Source organism: Pecten maximus, chromosome 8, assembly GCF_902652985.1.
Source record: "Pecten maximus chromosome 8, xPecMax1.1, whole genome shotgun sequence".
NCBI lineage: Eukaryota > Metazoa > Mollusca > Bivalvia > Pectinida > Pectinidae > Pecten > Pecten maximus.
This window is the reverse complement of record NC_047022.1, coordinates 6,463,705-6,483,132: the sequence shown is the minus strand read 5'-3', so window position 1 is coordinate 6,483,132 and position 19,428 is coordinate 6,463,705. Positions and strand designations below refer to the sequence as shown.

The 19,428-nt window shown below is 31.6% G+C and overlaps 1 protein-coding gene across 2 annotated transcripts; it reads left to right on the top strand.

Moving 5' to 3' along the window:
- The first annotated feature begins 153 nt into the window (after positions 1-153).
- On the top strand, positions 154-14,357 carry LOC117332527 (coiled-coil domain-containing protein 42 homolog). 2 transcript variants are annotated; one of them, XM_033891469.1, is made up of 9 exons: positions 154-329; positions 1,357-1,462; positions 2,889-2,993; positions 3,189-3,274; positions 3,516-3,687; positions 4,865-4,939; positions 6,200-6,357; positions 6,727-6,811; positions 13,468-14,357. In XM_033891469.1, the coding sequence occupies exons 1-9, from the start codon at positions 274-276 to the stop codon at positions 13,561-13,563; spliced, it is 939 nt and encodes a 312-aa protein (XP_033747360.1). In that variant the 5' UTR covers positions 154-273; the 3' UTR covers positions 13,564-14,357. The 2 variants fall into 2 exon arrangements, with proteins under 2 accessions (XP_033747360.1, XP_033747361.1); XM_033891470.1 differs by having other exon boundaries at positions 12,963-14,357.
- Positions 14,358-19,428: the final 5,071 nt, after the last annotated feature.

Below are 19,428 nucleotides of genomic sequence, written 5' to 3'. Positions count from 1 at the left end.
CAAAGAAAAAAATATTATTCCAAATAGAAATATTCCATGCCGATTAATACGAAGGATTTATTTATGTGCCGTATATTATAATATAAATTTCCTAAAAAATCTGATAAAAGTACATTTTATTTATTCTGCTGAAGCTATTTGCTGCCGTCCCTTAGCAACACCGCCGTAGTTTACAAATGGCGGGTTTGGTTTAACAGGAAACACAAGAGGGAAAGGGAGTACATTTTGGAGACATAATTTAATGTTGTGAGAAGCCTAAGGGAACCGTCCAAGATGAATGTCAATCTTGGAGAATATTTCCGGACAACTTTCGAGGATAAACTCCTCGTGTGAGTACAATTATCTAAGTTACACCACAGGTGCCTGACTCGTTTTTATAAAATAATGACATATATAGTACATCTCATTTATATGTACTCTATATGTTATTATTTTATAAAACGAGTCAGGCACCTGTGGTTACACTAATGCCACAATTATTTTGATACACTACTGTAGGTCTAGAAGATACTGTACTGTGTACTGTATACTGAGCCAGTATACATGTAAGTCGTTACTGTGTCGACTTTTCTCATATTATGTCCTTAAGCCTAGCATGCATAGTGGGTATGCGTCTCTTTTATGTTAATTTTTATTATACATGACATCAATGAAGGCATTAAGGTTGGCATTAAAATAATAACTAATAATAACAGAAATACATGCAGGTCTACTTCTAAGCCCGGCTGCACACAGCTATTAGACCAGTGTTTTGACAGCCGCCGAGTGTGATACCTAAATATTGGTCCACAGGCTTGATTAATAGTGTTACCCAATGCAAGACATCCATGTAATAAAATCAAAGACTTATTTTGAAGGCAGTAATTCATAACTCCAGTACACTATAGCTGTGTTTTGTCAACTTGGCTTGAGAGATATCACTAAAATTAGCTAATTTGGTACAGCACACAAACAAAATGCATTTCGGAACCCTAATTAAACATCTTGCAAAAATAATATAGCAATTGCCAATTCTAATCAGTGTATATAATTTGCACATACATAGCAATAACTGACAAATAATATGTACATTAACATGCATTTATTCAGTGACCAATATGTAATTGATTTGGTCTGCTACAGAGTATAGGTATACTGTACATTGTTATCCAGTTGTTAAAACTGCCAGGTTGTGATGGAACAAATTATTATTAATGCCTTTGAATTTGTAATAGCTAATGATCTAGCTATGAGTTATAAATAGTAATATTTATACATTATATGTAGTATTTTTACAATCACACCATTTATCAACACTATAAATAGTTTGAATAAGACTAAACAAAATGTCACAGATTTTATTTTCTTATGATGCAGAAAGATGCCGGAGCGGGAGGATGACCACCTCACACCTGCTACACGTCTTCTTGAAAAAAGGAGAGAAATGGCAGAAGTGGAACAAGCTCTTGCAGCACAAAAAGAGGTAGATGTTCAGGGTTTACACTGGGTGTTTATATAGGGGTGACATTATATAGCTAATAATGGGTCCTTCTTAAGTTCTCTATTAGCTTGAATGAACGATCTGGAAATATTGATGTGGTTGAATTGTTTCACTACATTTGCTTCAAAAAATTAAGTAAACAGCTTCCTGCAATGAAACACTGATGTGATTAATGTACTTGCATTTGTTTATAATCTATATTAGATTATAACAGTCGACTATGATGTCTATATTTAATAAATACACAGTTACTTTCATCACAGGTGCCTGCTTCTGGTTAAGTATTAAATCAATTCAATTAAACTCTTTTATTGACATTACCAACATAGGCGTACAGTCATCATATACACAAAACATGTAAGCATACAGTGGAAACATATGAGCTATAAACATACATATAGAAACTAGTATCACATATTAATTACGGCAATTAATACTAATACATAGAACAAATATTAGCCCCTACTCCTACTATATCCGCAATATATATAGGAAAGGGTTTAATTCTGAACTTTGGCTATGTTGAGGCCTTGAGGGTTTAACTGAACTTTGGCGATGTTAAAGGTTAATTCTGAACTTTGGCTTTGTTGAGGCCTTGAGGGTTTAACTGAACTTTGGCGATGTTAAAGGTTAATTCTGAACTTTGACAGTGTTGAGGGTTTTAGTGTAGACTGGCCACCAGACCCTAAGTTGTTTTGTTAAGAATTGCCAAGCTAAATTCTAATACTAGATTATCTGCCAATAGAATCAGACATATCCTAGGGATCAAAATCATAAAGCTCAATTTTATTTATAATTTCAATATTCTTAGAGACATGGGGCCAGTCTAGTTTTAGTGGTGTTGAGGGTTTAATTATGAATTTTACATAGCTGACCCAGAGAATGTGATGATCACCGGGTTACCTTGCGAACTACATAGTATGTATAGAGTTACTCCCCTTTATTTATTTTGGTATCAATTGTATCCTTGATAAATATGTCTGTATATCTTCACCTTTCAATATCAGTAAGTAGCGGGTAGCTATCAACAGGAAGTCATATATAATTGATATATAATAGTCATATATAACCTTAAGAAGAACCCACATATTCTATAAAGATGATATAGAGTAGGGGCTGATATTTTTTTTCTATATATATGAATACTTATAACCAGAAGCAGCCATGTATGTGCTTACATATATACATTAAGGGGTTTATAGACCTGTACGAATGTAATTTTATACAGTCCAAGAAACTGAATCTATCAACAGTCAATCACAAGGTCTTTATACAGTTTTGCTATATTTTCGCCCAGCTTCACTAGTGATGGGAATCAGTGTTTCACTTTCAGAATTGATAATCTTAATTTAGCCGTTTTTGTTTAAGAACAATAATTTCACATACTTTTTTATTTTTCCTTTCATAGGAGTTTCAAATGAAAATGGAAAGTTTACAACAGAGAAGAGAAGAATTAGAACGAAAAGAATACCAGTTGAAAGAATCATTACTGAAATTTGACCATTTCTTAAAGGTAAGATTTTTAGCATATACATGTATTATTATGAACATGAAATTAGTAAAAGAGGAATTAATGTATTGTAATTGAAGCATGCTCAAGAAGATTTCATGTTTCCTCATTTGTATTTTTTATTTGAATGAAATATATCTTCCATTTGTTTCTATATATATATATATATGTTACATTTGACTTTTTTTTAATTTTTAGGATAACGACTCAAAACGTGCAAGAGCACTAAAGAAGGCTGAAGATGAAAGAGATTCTAAAAAACAGAAAGATAAAGAGATAGATAAGTAAGTAAATTTTCCTTTTTTTTTTTTTTTTTATTTTATTGATGGAAAGGGAAGATTAGATCATAGATGAAACAAATACAAATTAAAGATATTTTGAGTGGGGATCGGTGGGGTGGACGAGTAAATGTGGGTGGAGTTGTATGGGTACAGTAGTAGGGATAAAAAAAGTGACTGAAAATGGAAGCATGGAATTTAAAAAAAAAAAGCTTTGAATTAATTGTTAATGTTTGTTTTCTTGTAGATTGAAAGATGAAAAAGGTTCTTTGTTAAAAGAAAAAGAAAAACTTCAAACCAAATTAGAAAAATACACAATATTCCACAAATACATGGAAAAAACACTGGAAGCTGGTGAGGAATTCCATGAGATGAGAGATATCATTGCTAGACATGATACACTTGTGGCAACTCATGGTGTAAGTATAAGACAGATCTGGAAGTTTAATACATAAAGAATCTAAATCAATGAGAAAATGTTTTGCTGATTACTTTGAAATAAAAAAAAAAAAAAAAAAATTCACAATCACTGCATTAAACTAAAAAAAAATCACTATTCTCCATTTTTTTCAATATTTCAAATAATTAATAATAATAAAAATATATATCACTGTCACCTGTAAAGATTTTTTATTTTAATAAAATTTGTACACTTTGAAGCAAAAGGAGGCAATTTTCACTGAAATTGTTAAACTGGCTAAAGTTTCTCTTTTATTAAAAAAAACAATAAAAAAACTTTAGATGATAATACAAATGTACATAATATTAGGTATGGTCCGATTTTTCTTAAATCTCATTAGCTTAAACATGATCATGTGAAAGTTTATATTTTGAGATATTAAAACAATGTTGCTATTATTAGAAAAACACAGAGTAAAAATTGTATTCATGGTGTCATTAATCATTGGGACATCACAATGCCCAAAAGTAAGTTATCTGATATCAAGATAGATATACCGGAATTCCATCCTTTTGCAAGCAAGTTTCATATTTATCATAAAAATTAAGGACCTTCGAAATGGTCAATATGGTGTTTTACTTACCTGGTAGAATCTAAAATTTGAACCTTGAGCTTCGACCTCGGCCAATATTTGACTCTACTGGGATAATAAAACGCCATATTGACCGAACCAATTAAAGGTCCATAATTGTAAAAGGGTAAATATATGAACATAATCTGACCCATTATTAACCCTTTCAACCCTAAGAAACTTCAGTGGACTCTGCCATTCTTTTATAATTTGAAGTCCAATATGGTCACTAGGGGTGAAAGAGTTAATAAATATTTACACTGTTAGTACTGTAAGTGATTATAATTGATCATGGATCTAAAATATGAAATCTCAACAATTTTCAAACACTACTACATGGGACATTTTCTGAATTGATTTGGCTGCTTTATTGTGATCAAGTAATTCCAGTAACAGTTCATGTCATTTATGAAATTATATAGAATTTTTTCAAAAATGACAAAGTGCTAGGCCTGACGTCTACCTTAAATGAAATCCTCCTCATTTCTATTAAATCAAGTAATCTTTTAAAATGTATTATTGTTGCTTCACAAAACTTTATTTTGTGTTTATGAATTGATTTCAGGACTTGATGGATCGAGAAAACCAGAACCAATCTGTGATTGAACAACAGAGACAGAACTTAATGAAATACACTGAGGTAAGAATACGTCGATAGACTCACTGAAAAAAAAATAGTTGGTCAGATTTTTGTTTTTAATTAATAATTAATTTAAGTGATTCAACATTGATATGTTATTTGTAAATCAGATGTGAAAAAACCTATGAAGAATTATTGTGATTTTTTTTGGGAAATTTAAACCTGTAAAAATACAGGTGATGGGCTATAGCTAGTTATTTGCAAAGTGATGAAAGTACAAGGAAGTCTGTATATAACAAATTAAGTCTAGGCAATATACATAAAAATGTAAGAAAATTTCAATAGATGACATTAACCAATCAATTATGTAATCATAATTAATTGATTTCCTGTATAAAAATGCTAATATCATGGATAGAGTTAGCCATGTCTAGTGTCAAGGCCAGAGGAAACTCAGGCTAGGATTGAGTATATTCAGCTATTAACAAAATTTTTCTTTGTGATGCAATTAACATCAAGTTTAAATCTAAAAGATAAAAAGATAAACTTAATTCTTTGGCAGGTGGAAATATCATGATGTATGTAATTTTTGAGATACAATTATGCAAAAGTCAATTCTTGTTTTAAAGATGTAGCATCTTAAAGCAAAAGTTGATTATGATTTGCCAACTAATTCTCAGGGTCACATAAAAACCCCTGTCCACCAATAAGCCCATGTCCACTAATAAGCCCCTGTCCACAAATAAGCCCATGTCCACCAATAAGCCCATGTCTACCAAAAAGCTCATGTCCACAAATAAGCCCCTGTCCACCAATAAACCCCTGTCCATCAATAAGCCCCTGTCCACCAATAAGCCCATGTCCACCAATAAGCCCCTGTCCACAAATAAGCCCATGTCCACCACTAAAATCCTGTCCACCAATAAGTCCATGTCCACAAATAAGCCCATGTCCACCAATAAGCCGATGTCCACCAATAAGCCCATGTCCACCAATAAGCCCCTGTCCACCAATAAGCCCATGTATACAAATAAGCCCATGTCCACAAAAACAAAACAAAAAAAACTTTCTTCATTTATTTAGAATTATTGATTTTGAAATACTGTGTAGTAAGCGAAAGCTGGTTCACAAATAAGCCGGGCGCCTTCCTCTTACTTTAAACAATTATCAATTTTTTTTTTTTTTACTTGAGATCGAGAAGGGACTTATTTGAGGATAAATATATAGAATTATGACCACTTACAATCTGAATCTAAACTGTGATCCTGTTAGTTAATCTTATCACATGTACAGTTTGAAAACTTTGAATTTTTATTTCAGGAGAAAAATAACCAAATTCTCTCCTTCAACAATCTCCTATCTGGCCTACAAACCCGATTAGATGAAGCCCAGAGTGAGGCTGTTTTCTGGGAATCAAAGTGGACACATATAAAAAATACAGCTGCCAAGAAAACTTTGGAGCTTGGCAGAATCAAGATGTGAGTTAAAATTGATGTCTGAAAATTTCTAGGATGAGTTCACAGAGATTTCAGACTGGACTAGATCTGATCCACACGCAGAAGTTTTGTATAGACTTGCAGTCTTATTTCAGAGATTGTCACACTGAAAGTATTGCACTAAATTCTGATTGTGCGAATTACGCTCTCAATATGTACATATATATTTATACTTTTTCAATAGAAAATAATATGGATGTACCAATTCTTCATTTTGCCAAAGTGTTAAAATTTGATAATTTGCAAAATTGAAGTTCACCCGAATTAGTTCGTTAACAGTAACCCATACTGAATCTGAAGATTATGCAATATGGAAGGAAATGTAATTTTTCTTATTGCTTTTAATTTCAGGGCTGCACACAATTTATACCAGCTTGTGAAGCGACACCAGAAACAGACCAGCTCAGAGGAAGACACTGCAGAACAGCTGCACCAGGTATGTAGTCAGAGTTATCTCCCCTTTTCCTCCACCCGAGTGAGAACCCTCTTTTTCACACCACCCATCGCCAAGTGGTTACCATCCAAACCTTGTGGTTGCTATAGAGTATTTAAATCAAATAGATTTAGTACAGATTTTCAAGATATCCATTGCTATTAGTTTCAAGCATTTTTTATTTGATATTTAAAAAATAAATCAAATATGTAACAATGAAAAACCTTTTTAGACTTTTGTTTCCAACACCGTAAAATTACCCATTTTATTAAAAAATTATTACCTGTATTATTTTATTCCTCCTTTTTCTCAACTCACTAGTATTTATGAGTTAGCTCCCTTTAGTAATAAGTAGTGTTTTTATTTAAAGTCATTATTCAACAAATAAATCAGTTATTTTCAAAAAAAAATTTAATGTGTATGCTTATCATAGAGATATAGGATACATCTTAAAATCAAATGCAACATTCTTAATTTAAGTGTGTTTCCTCACGTAATTGAAAACAGAAATCCATTCTCTTTCTTTAAAAATAGAAAAAAGGTGTTAAGTTAAAAAGTATATTAAAATAATAAATAAATTTTAGATATTAAGATTAAAGGTAATTTTAAATGGATAATAATATAAATCATTTTTACTTGTTAATTCTTTTAGTTTGTTGTAATACATGTGTGTATAGTTCCTTTATTAGAAGGATATATATATATACCCTAAAATATTACTCTCAAAACGAAAACCCTCATTTTGTGTCGATATATTCATATGCTTGGAGCTCTTAATATAGAGTTAAGACTCTTTCTAAGATTTTCCATTAAAGATGAACATTAGTTTCTGCATAGATAATATAAAAATGCACTAGTTTTTTAGTCTTTAAAATCAAATCAGAGATGCTAGGACATAGAGTTTGTTGAAGCAGAGAGGCGACAGGGTGGTAGCCATTTGGCGGTAATGCACTATATCCCCTATTTTGAAAAACATCCTGTCAGGTTTAAATATTTAAGGTAAGTTTTTTTAACTATTTAAAACCACATGTCATTGTAAATTAGGTATTAATAATCAATTGTATGTATGATAATTTTGGGAAATGGTTTATTGGTGGTGCAATAATTTGAAAGACTACATATACTTTATCTAATAATTTATCAGTTAATATTTCAGTTTTTGATTTGATTTTAATGTTTATATGGTTGTTGGCTCATGTTGTTGACTATATTGAAACTTAAATGGTAAAATTTTGCAATTCTACTGGATCATGAAAATGAAGAAATTTAAAAAATAAAACAAAAAATTTGATCATGAAAGAAACAGAAATCTTACATATGAATAGATTAAAATATAAAATTTCAGAAATTTTAATTTTAAAATTTTGCATATGTGTTTCGTTGAAAAGAAAATTTAAAAACATTGGTGAAATTTTACCTTCTGAAAAGATGATAATAAAAGTTTAACATGTGGTTGAGGTTTTGTTTTAGTAAATTAGTGGAAAAATATATCGGTGAAATTTTATATAAATTTAACAACTTTTAGTAGAAAATATCATGCCTGCTGAAAATGAATAATTTAACTGCTGTTTTGTTGTCATTTTCAGTTTATACCAGTAATAAGCAGCTGAAAGTCTATTTCATCACATGTGTCTCTGAATTTACTTCTCAGCATCTGTATCATTCATCTCTATCTCCCATTCATAATACCATCTTCTACAAAGCTACTAGCATCCGTTTTTCTGTACACACAACAGAATCTGACATTCTCTGGTTGTTCAAGTGTTCAAACCTTCTATTACTCAAAACGGAAAATATCGATCACAAATTTCCTAGACTTCTATAGTGAGAAGTAGTTAATTGTTTATTTTTCTCCATTGTGTTCTATATTCTATTGTGTCATACATTTTTACTGTTCTATCAAAAAACTTCTTATTCTGCATCTTATCAAAATTGATTTAAAATTTATTTTTTTCATCACATACTTTGCTGATTTTATACATTTTGGTATGATGTCTGATCTTTGTTTTTCAATCTTTTTGTCTTATCATACTTTTTTAAGTCTCTATTTTTCTGTTAAGTTACCCTATCTTAGTTCTCCAGACATCTCTCCTGAGCTCTGGACTCACTCTGATTCCACAATCTATCTAACTAATTTGGTTTCATAATTTTTGAGTACAAGTACAACTAAGATATCCTGTCAATTTTTATAACTCTTACTTCATTAGCTGAGTCATTGCTAGAAAAACAAGAGAATTTATTTGTTAGAAAAAATGGATATTTTGTGAAATTAAAAATGTAATTCATTGAATTTTTTCAGTACATTATGTTGAGAAATTAAAAGATGTCATGAGCCAATAAGATGTGGAAATACAGCAAAAAAAAATTGCTTATAGGATAATATGACACAATCTTTTACATGACAATATATAGGTACTGTTCAACTGTAGATAATTGTATTTTTTTCTTCAAATTTTGCTTTTCATGTAAATAAAATCAGAATAAATCCTAGCCTCAAAGATAATTTTTATTAGAGTATCACTCGTAAAAAAAAAAAAAAAAAAAAAGAAGAAATGAAGTAAGAATAGAAAAACAGTTGATATTTTAGTTACACACTCTTGAAGTTGATACCAAATTAAAGAGACTTTAAAAGATTGTACATTGTCATAGTTTCGGTGTGCCAGGATCACTTTTCACACGAGTTTCTCTGCTAACTTTTCACTCTGCTATTGTTTGTGCTATTTTGTTGTGCTAAAAGCTTTTGCTATTTTGCTATTTGTTGTGCTACTGGAGCTTGTCACACTTTTTCTCTACTGCTTGCTGCATGAAATAGACCAGTACTTTTTGTAGTTTTGCTTTACTAGATATTCAGCTTAATGAATCTCTTCTAGATATCCTGCCTTCAAGATTCATTGAAGGATGAATAACCAGTTTTTAATTATAGATCCATACTTTTGATTAAAGAAATAGTTTCAAAATATGTGTAGATTATCTAATATTAATTTTTTTTTTTTATAAATACTTTAATTAGGATTAATGTCAATTTGATGTATAACTAAATAAATGATTTGGGATTCAATGTAGTTGATTACACAAATACAATCAAGGGTGTTACAATTTAAACAAGGATTTCTGTTTAAAACACAATTTTAGAAATACCTATTAAAGAAAACACTGGGAAATTTAAAAAAAAAAAAAAAGAAAAAAAAGGAAAAAAAAAAACTGTTCCTGAACAGGATTGATTTCTCTCTAATATATCTCAATTCTAACATGTAATGTTTACAGTTCCACTGATAACATTGTGTTTTTTTACTCACTGATTTTTTGTGTTGATAACATGCATAAAATACAAAGAAAAAATATAGATACAATATATATATATATACCGTAATCTTTATTAAGAATCAACAGTATTTGAAAATGTAAAACTTTTAATTTTATTATCACAAAAACTGCAAAAAATACCAACATCATAATGTAACCATAACTTCTATCCAAATTGATCAAATCATTTACTGAATATCATTTCATAAAAGTCTAAACAATTGGTTTACATTTCAGTGTAAAGCTAACTAATTATAACTATATATCCTAAGTAAAGATAGAGTTTTCATGTCTCTTAATTACAAAAAGATAAAAAAAAAAAGTCATTTTAATTCTTACATTTTTTTTATACACATTTGGCAATTACAAATTTATCATTAAAGTGTCTACCACTACACTTGATCACAGGGACGTAATCATTTGTTACAGTTTACAAGTATTTGGACCTCCCCTAGTGTGTATAGCACATTTTGAGACGTTTTGGAGGACTAGATTAAAATTCATTATATACACACCGGGGTGTCATTTTTACGGATTTTTAATCTAGTCCCCCAAAACGTCTCAAAATATGCTATACACACAAGGGAAGGTCCAAATACACGCGGACTTTAACAAATTCTCAAGTCCCTGTGTATTTGACGTCCTTTGTTCATATTTTGTGAAATAACTTCCATAAAATAGTTATTAATAGCCACGTCTCTCGGATCTTTAATGTGTATTGCACACGTTAGTTAAAGGGGTCAAATGTAGTGATACTATTTCTTCTTTCATTTTAAAATGGATATTTTAAGAAACACTTAAAAAATTTAACTCTCGCTAGCTGCAGGACAATATCTAGAGTTTGCTGTTTTAAGTAAAAAATTGCCATTTAATAAAAATAAAAAATAAAAAAATAAAATAAAAAATTATAAGTATCAAACATTGTAGTATTATGTTAGCTTTAAACACTATCTAGTGTTGTATTTTTTTTTTACTTAACATCACATGTACGCCTGCGTGCCTTTCCTTGTCACTTGCATTGCGTAGTCTAGTTCACAATTCTAATCAACATAGCAAAAATAAAACTAACACGTATCAACTGTACGTCCGATTGCCCTATGTATCAACTTTACCTCAGATTCCCATGATGCATCTTCCACACAAACCAGGTGAGACTAACACATTTTAGTGTTTAAAGATTAGCTATTTATCTTATATTTTCTTACAAAAAAAAAAAAAAAAAAAAAGATACAATATGTCCATGCCCGCTTATGGCTGCCGTAATTATTCCGCAATAAGCCCAAGAGGGTCATCACATTCTGACGCTTACTGAATGACAATGAAAAAGTTATTTTCACTGAAGTATACAAGTATGAGTAGGTTTATTACTTAATATAGGCTTATTGTGTGATAAACGCTGATATATCTTGTGCATTAAAAATGTACATGTAGAAACTGTATCTAGTATATATCTTTATGAAACATTGAGACAATGTTCGAAATAATAGTATTCTCATACTGGATCAGTTTGTGAAGTGATCTAAATCAGTTTAAAAATAAAGTCGCTACAGTATTGAAAAATATTCTTTAGACAATAGCAGTTGTAACCATTCCTTGACCTTGTGACCATAAAACATGAAACCGATCGAGATATTTTCTCTGAGTCTCTTTAAAAATGAAGTCGCTAGATTGATACTGAAAGTGAACAGTAATGATGCCTTACTGTAAACGTGGTTATTTCGGTGGGGGTTAATTTCGCGATTTTGATAGGTAAACTTTACGCGTTAGGATTATTTCCGCACATTGTTCTTTTGTGCTTGTTCTATGAATATCACAATAGGCCCGGGGAAATTTTTACAAGGCTGAATAGCCATCGTGTATTTAGCGTAAATTTTCCCTTCGCGTAAATGTCCATGTTTACAGTATATATCCATGGCGGAAAGATAATATTTTCTGATTTTCTATGTCTTAACGTGCTTCTATTTTATTCGATATGATTCAATCAAATGAAATTTCTTCTTAATGTTAAAATCACGACCAGTTTACATATTGTCAAGAACATAGGTCGAAGGAGTTATCCTATTATAGACACAGACATTTTTCAAGAAGTACGTAATGTAGTATACTTAACCATTTACATTGTTCATTTTCAATGTCCCTGATGCGGACGCAGCCTCTTAGAAATCTATTGATAATGTGATGAGGGATTATTTTGTATCACTTAAAACTCCGTTAAGCTTTTTACAATTGAGATGATGTACTGCTATCAGAAAAAAGATACTGTCTTTGTGTGTTGTTGCGGTATGTGACGACAATGTTGATATACTGGTATCTATATCCTATGTCCATTAATGTTTAATAATTTTCTTGTGATGAAGGCCCACAAATTAAATAATTACTTTAATTACAATTGTTCAGTTCATTTTCACAATTTTCTCTATTATTCATAATACTAATCTATTTATTTGTATCCATAGTTGTATTGCACACATGTAAAATAAAATATGGACAGTTTGATATGCAGAAAAAATATAATAATAAAGTAAAAATTAAATATAAATCAAATAAATAAGCAAATTCAAATAAAAAAAAAAAATAAATAAAAAAAAAAATAAAGGTGATTTTATATTGAAGCCATTTTTTCATTCGCGATATGATATTCTTTCAAATACAAGCAGCTTTTCAGTAACTTTGGAATGAACATAATGTTATCGTGAATACATAAAAAACTGCCATTTATTGAAAACTAGACGTGTACGCCTTTCGTATTAATGTAAAAATACTTTTTCTGATAGTAAAAATACTATTCTCATATTGTATAACTATAACCATTAAAATATATTAAAATATTTTTCTAATCTTCTTTTTACAGGTTCAGATGTTCCTAGAAGATCTGACAGATATTTGCAAGGAGCTCAAAAGATCGGACACCTTGACATCAAGCTTTCTAACATCTTCATAAGCAGACCTCTATACCTCCACTCAAGCATGTCGTGTTCTGCCATTTTCTTCATGCATCATGCTTTCTCTTGATGTTCTTCTCTGTCCTGTTTCTATAGTAATCAGCATGCAATTCATTACACAGTTTTAAGGTGATATGTTGAAGTGAAGACATTTTATCGATTGCAAATTAAAGGTAACGTTCCTGGAGTGGCCACATATAATTTAATTTGTGGTTTAACATACGATGTGCACATTCGTCAATTATCATATTGGCGTTTAATGTACCGTATATTATCATCTATCGACATATCACCTTAAATCTGTTGGACTTTCTGACAGCTGTACTGGAAATAAGCGCGAAAGATATTTATAGAAATATGTTCCCCATATTAATTGCCCCCAACAGAGATTTAGAATGTTGATTGATTTTTCAGATCCGAATGTTCATACAAGACCTTACAGTTATCACCAACGAGATTCGCCGGATGGAACTCTCTGGTGCTTCAATCGCTCCACCGTCATCCAGTTAAATTCTACCTCTGTCGACTGTATTCACTCAGATCAATTCTGTCTTAGATATTCTGGAAGTGTATTGATATCTAATGTTGATTCCTGTAAAACACATTGTCACATTCTCTTAATACTATCGTTAAGTTATTTTTTAGTTTGAATAATGAACTATCAATATTCTATTATGGTTTTGAATTGTTTGTCTAAAGTTGGTTTAGTTATTCATTGATTCTCCATTTGAAATGCCGCCCTCACCGGTCTTGTGATCACAACACGTGATATTATTCTACATGTATACAATTGTATTATGTATACATTAATTTTGGACTTTATAATGAGGTTGACACAATATTTCGTGAACCAGAAGTATTTCTAAAACCTATCAAGAAGATTATATTTTATGATCTCAAAGGATTTTTTCATTCTGCACATCGATGTATATTTGTTTACATGTAATTTGTTAAAAAATGAAATATTGTTTTACTCTTAACGTCAGAACTATTATGTAGAAAAAAAGGGTTGGGTTTTCGTGGACCTTGTTATCGCGAGAGATGACAGGAACATTAATTTCAAATGATTTTTACTGAATATTGCTTGACATTAATAGAACTTGGTGAAATGAGATGTTTATAACACAAATCTATAATGTATAACGTGGAATAATTCAAACTCGCTTTTATAACGTATGTTTTACCATCTTCAGATGGTAAGAGAGCTGTGGTTTACAGTTATTATTTGTTTCAAGGAGATAGAGAGAGAGAGAAAGGGAGAGAGAGAGAGACAGAGAGAGAGAGAGAGAGAGAGAGAGAAAAAGGACGATGAATGAATGAATATCTTATTTGTATTAATGTAAAAAATAAAAGATATTTGAAACACAAATTTGTTGCATTGTAAGTTATAAGGGTATTTGATTCTTGCTTGAATTAAGATGTTAAAAAATGAAATGTACCCTCCTCATTTCATTTTCATATCCCGCATTTCCTACCTTTCGTTGTCTGACATACATTCATACTTCGTCATGTGATTTCAATACAATATTTACTTTCCTGTTGAAATTGGTTCAGATTGCAGACTAACTGGAGCAACACCACACTCTTGTTAATTTTTTGAATTTACGATATGTTGTAAGGCACAAGCAATTCTATAGAACAAGCATGTTATGCTAGATAGAAAACTAACGATTAGGCTTGGAGGAATGCACCTCACCATGGCGCACCTTGCAAGCATTGTAAGACTATATGGTTAAGGAGGGCTTATATATAGCGATATTGTCTGAGTCTGATGTATTTGCTTCCGCAACTGCAAGACAAATGCTGCTAGTGAAAAAGTATTCAAGAGGAATAAGAGCAATGAAACCTGTCTTGGAGACTATGATTCAACTGTTTTCCAAGCAGAACTTAAGTGGATGCAGAAACATGAACAAACTTGCCATTGATATCCAGAATGCATTTAAAGCAGGCAGCAAACCAAAGTATTGAACAATTCGAATCTGAACAACTTGCCTCATTACAAATGTCGAAAGAAGAGTTCAATGAAGCTAGAAGAACGCATTCTACAACATTTTCCTATTCGCATAAACAGTCATGCAGGGTTTAGATTCACTTTTTAAACTTTGAGAGACTAGCGAGATAGTCTCTTTGAACTACATCACGATGCTATCTATGAAATTCTTTGGTGTAAGGCTGCTGACAAAAGTACCTCCGAGACGTATTTGTCACTAAACCTAGATGGCATGACGACACTAAAGGAAAGGCATCAATAATCACATGAGAACATTATCAACGGTGGAATTTCTGTCGACATCCAAATAGCTGTAATTTAGTGACCAAGCACTCGAACAAAAATCAACCGAAAAGCAAAAGGTCAAGGTGGCAAGACACAACCATTCAGAACACAATGAAGAATGGAAGTTGCTATGTGAACATCGACCGTCTACTCAATTACAAGCCGAACAAGGAAAGTCATATATGGCCAGAGATAAAAACGATGTCAAGCAGATGATTGAGTTTGTATCAAACTCGCAAAATCCTTTTATTTTTTTTTATTGATCTTGACACTGTCTCTAGCGAACTTGTGAATATTGCAACAAGACAGGTCGCTTTTCAAGTGGTGGCTTATGGGGCCACTCAATATTTGTCAAACACAGCCTCCTGACAGTCATGACAGTACCAGTTTACGTCCTGTACACTATCACACCACGCACAACTGTCAGCCATGTGTACCTGTTCCTTACGAATGGACAGTTTACTCGCCATTACAGCTTCTTATCAAAGTTACTTTCTGAAACTACGTATGTCACGTCACAATCAGTGTTATAATTAAAACTTCCTTGTATAGGTGTGTTGAGTTTATATCATAATGGTTTATGATTAAGATTAGTTGAAAGGATGTTTTCGTTTTAAAATCTGAACTTAAAAGGATTCATATACGTCACCACATCCCATGCCCTTATTAGTCGTTCTATTGTAAACACATAATATATGTTGAAACAATAAATTTCATTCCTCATATTTACATCATGATTATTTTTTGTTTTATCAATTAATGCGCATATTTATTTTAAAAAGTTTCTCTTCATGTTTAACCTGAGAGTGACATTGGAGAGAGAACAGTTGTTTTTGCCTGAAAGTGTTAGACAGTTCTTGGCACTGTCTTGGCAATCGTCATAACAAAACAACCAACAAAATGTAGTTCCTTATACAGCATTTTATTCTGTCAGAATTTTGAAGTGAATTTTATGTTTTGAACATTTAAAAAACCGTTACAACATTGGATTTATGTACATATAACATGGATCGTGTTTATCTAAAAGAACACGAGAAGAAAAAAAAGCAGACGTGGTAACTCGGTCCCCGACATTACTACACACTCTGATGAGGCTAATGTTGTTCTGAAAAATAAATACAATGTTCGCCAACGCATTCAGGTATACTGAATGTAGATACATAATCATAACTTTGTATACATATATTAGCTTCTATACTTTTAACCAACGAAAGCTTATCGTAGCTCAAATGCACCAATCAGAATACTTAATAACCCGTCTCTCTTTCTGTATCTATGTTTCTTAGCCTCTGTCTCGGTTGATCCATATTTTGGAAACGTATTGAGCTGCTTAATTTTAAAAGACCTGTAAATAGTTTGAAACGTCTATTCAGCTTATCGAAATCGAGCGTTAAAATGAACAGATAATGCCAAGGAAGATTTGAACTCAGTAATTACACTGATAACATTACTTACGCACCATTCTTAGTCTAAAAGAGAGAGAGCGACTTCATCAATTATTATGTGTATGAAAGTGGACGTAGGCAACTTAGTATTTTGAAAACAGTCTGTGTTTTGTGATAAAATTTTCTCCTTTCACTGTTGTCCTGAGATGAACACAGAATATGGTGTCCATGTAGTGAACAAACAACCAATTGAAAACATAGACTTCTGAAACATCCGCTGGGTATAGAAAGTCGAGCCAGGAATAACATGTCTGGTAGCCACTAATTGGCCAGTAGCTTATGAATTAAACAAAATAGATATGTAGTCTGATAGGTAATTATTCATAAGAAATGTTGTTATAAATTTTGTATGTTTGATTGAATTTTTTTTACCCCAAACAATCAGGTAATGATAATTAAGAGGTAAACATTTCAGAGTGATGAGAATTTTTACTGCGTTATTCACCCATCTCAAAATGGCTACTCTGGAAAACAATTTGAGCTGAAGGACCCAACTTTTATTTTTGATTAGGTGTTATATGAGACCCTAAACCTTTGTTATAAACCATTTTTGCCATATTGAATTCAAGAATTTTAATGACATACTCCAAAACGTTAACACTTAAGTCTATGGGAAAACAATTGGTTAGTTGGTCCCTTCAATGGCTATCAAAGATATATGTAGTAGGCTTTACATACATCATCACACGTGACCCTGTAATCGAGAGGATCCCTCTTATACGATATTGCATTGTGCTTTTATTCACTTTACTATATAATTAAATCAACCTTTACTTTCTTTACGGACAAATAATCTATATGAAGATTGTAAACAAGACGCACGATATTTTTACATGTCAATAAGAAAGTGAGAGTTAGCAACAGTGGAGCTAAAATCATACTTAAATAAATGTACCAAACATTAAACTTTCAAAAAAGATCATCTTAATCCCCCCCCCCCCCCCCCCCCCCCCCCCCCCCAAATACCAATGTTTTAGCATGTCAGGTTTTGAAATGTACCGATGGACTTCATGACTTGCTTCTCAAAGAGTAAGTGCATGGGGGTGTCCATCATTAAATTAACAAATGGTATGAATATAGTTTATATAATGGATTTCTTTTACATTTTGAAATGAGCTCTTAATGTTTCCTTGTCAGAGTGGATAGCGCTGCAGAATAATTCAGGTGAATATAAATTTTGATTGTTCTAATTTTGAAATAACTTACATAGGCTTTACCAGATGTTCAATCTATTTGACAAATGGGATTTAATCGAAATGAATTGATGGAATTCTCTGTTTTTGTTTTTGAGTATTGTTATTGCAGAGTGTCTGATGGTCTTCAATGTTGTAGTTGCAGGCTTCTATCTTACTGATAGCTTGTTATTTTCATTTCAATATAGCGTAAACAAAAAATGATGGAATGATCTGGCAGAATGGGTTGATCGGTCAAGATCGTCGATTTCAATACTTCTTTATAGCCGGTATGAAGATAATGTTGTCTTACAAGCTAGTATTCCTGGGTAACAAGTATTTATTATTGGTATGTGAAACTAATTTTACCACAGATTCCCCTGCTTACGCCTTTGTAATGACATTTACTTGGATTTCTGTGATATAAAATATGGTATTAAATGTGCATAAACAAAATTTATTGATAATATCATATTAATGTGAAGACTGAATTTGTTTATGTTAATATAGATGTTCTGTTTAAATATACACGAGCTTGATATATAATCTTCATGATAGTAGTCAAAGAGTAATAAATTATGTTGTCAACAACGCAGAGTTCACATACGAAATATATCAAAGTATATGAAATACACGAAACAACAATAACATCACCATACAAATACGATGGATACAAAAACAACTTTATAGTCACAACCCTTGTCTGACCTTCATAGCAAATGTAGATTTCTAAGAGACATAATGAGAAGGACAGTAATAAGCTCCGCCCATCTCTCTTCTGATTGGTTCCACGGTAACACCCGAGTACAGGTATGTTTAAGGTCAGCAGGACTGTTTAATTCTCATACTAACACTACACACATCTAAACGAAGTCGAGGTATAAAATCGATTTAAGCAGTAACCTTCATATTGAGTAAACACAATAGAGATATATAGATAGTTGGCTTAGATGTTGAGCAAAACATCTAGTCATCTTAAGCATTGCTATTTTTTATGCATGAATGATCAAACGTTGTACACTATGAAATTCACACTTACAGACGTAAGACGGAAAGATAATGTCAAATTCGTAACTCGAATTGATATCAATATAAACTGTATCTATTATACAATTTCGATACAAGTTATATGAACTTATTTTAATCACGTTTGTTTGCCCGGATGAATGCGCGCGAACGCTGTAACTCGAATTTGAAACAGGTTCATCTACAGAACGAAAGAAGAAATTATCATAAAAAATAAACAAGGCATACAATTACGTTAAGCAAACTGATAGATCTGTTAGAGTTAGAAATACTCGATTGACGATTGACTAATCTATAGAGCGAAAAATCTGGTTAAATGAATCATTGGTATTTTAAGTAAAACTTTATCAAATTTTGAATAAGTGAATAATTCAGGAAAGTTACAATGATGAATGATACATGTAATAGCACGTCACAAAACTAGATTCCATTTTGAATGGGTGACGTAATCCTGATT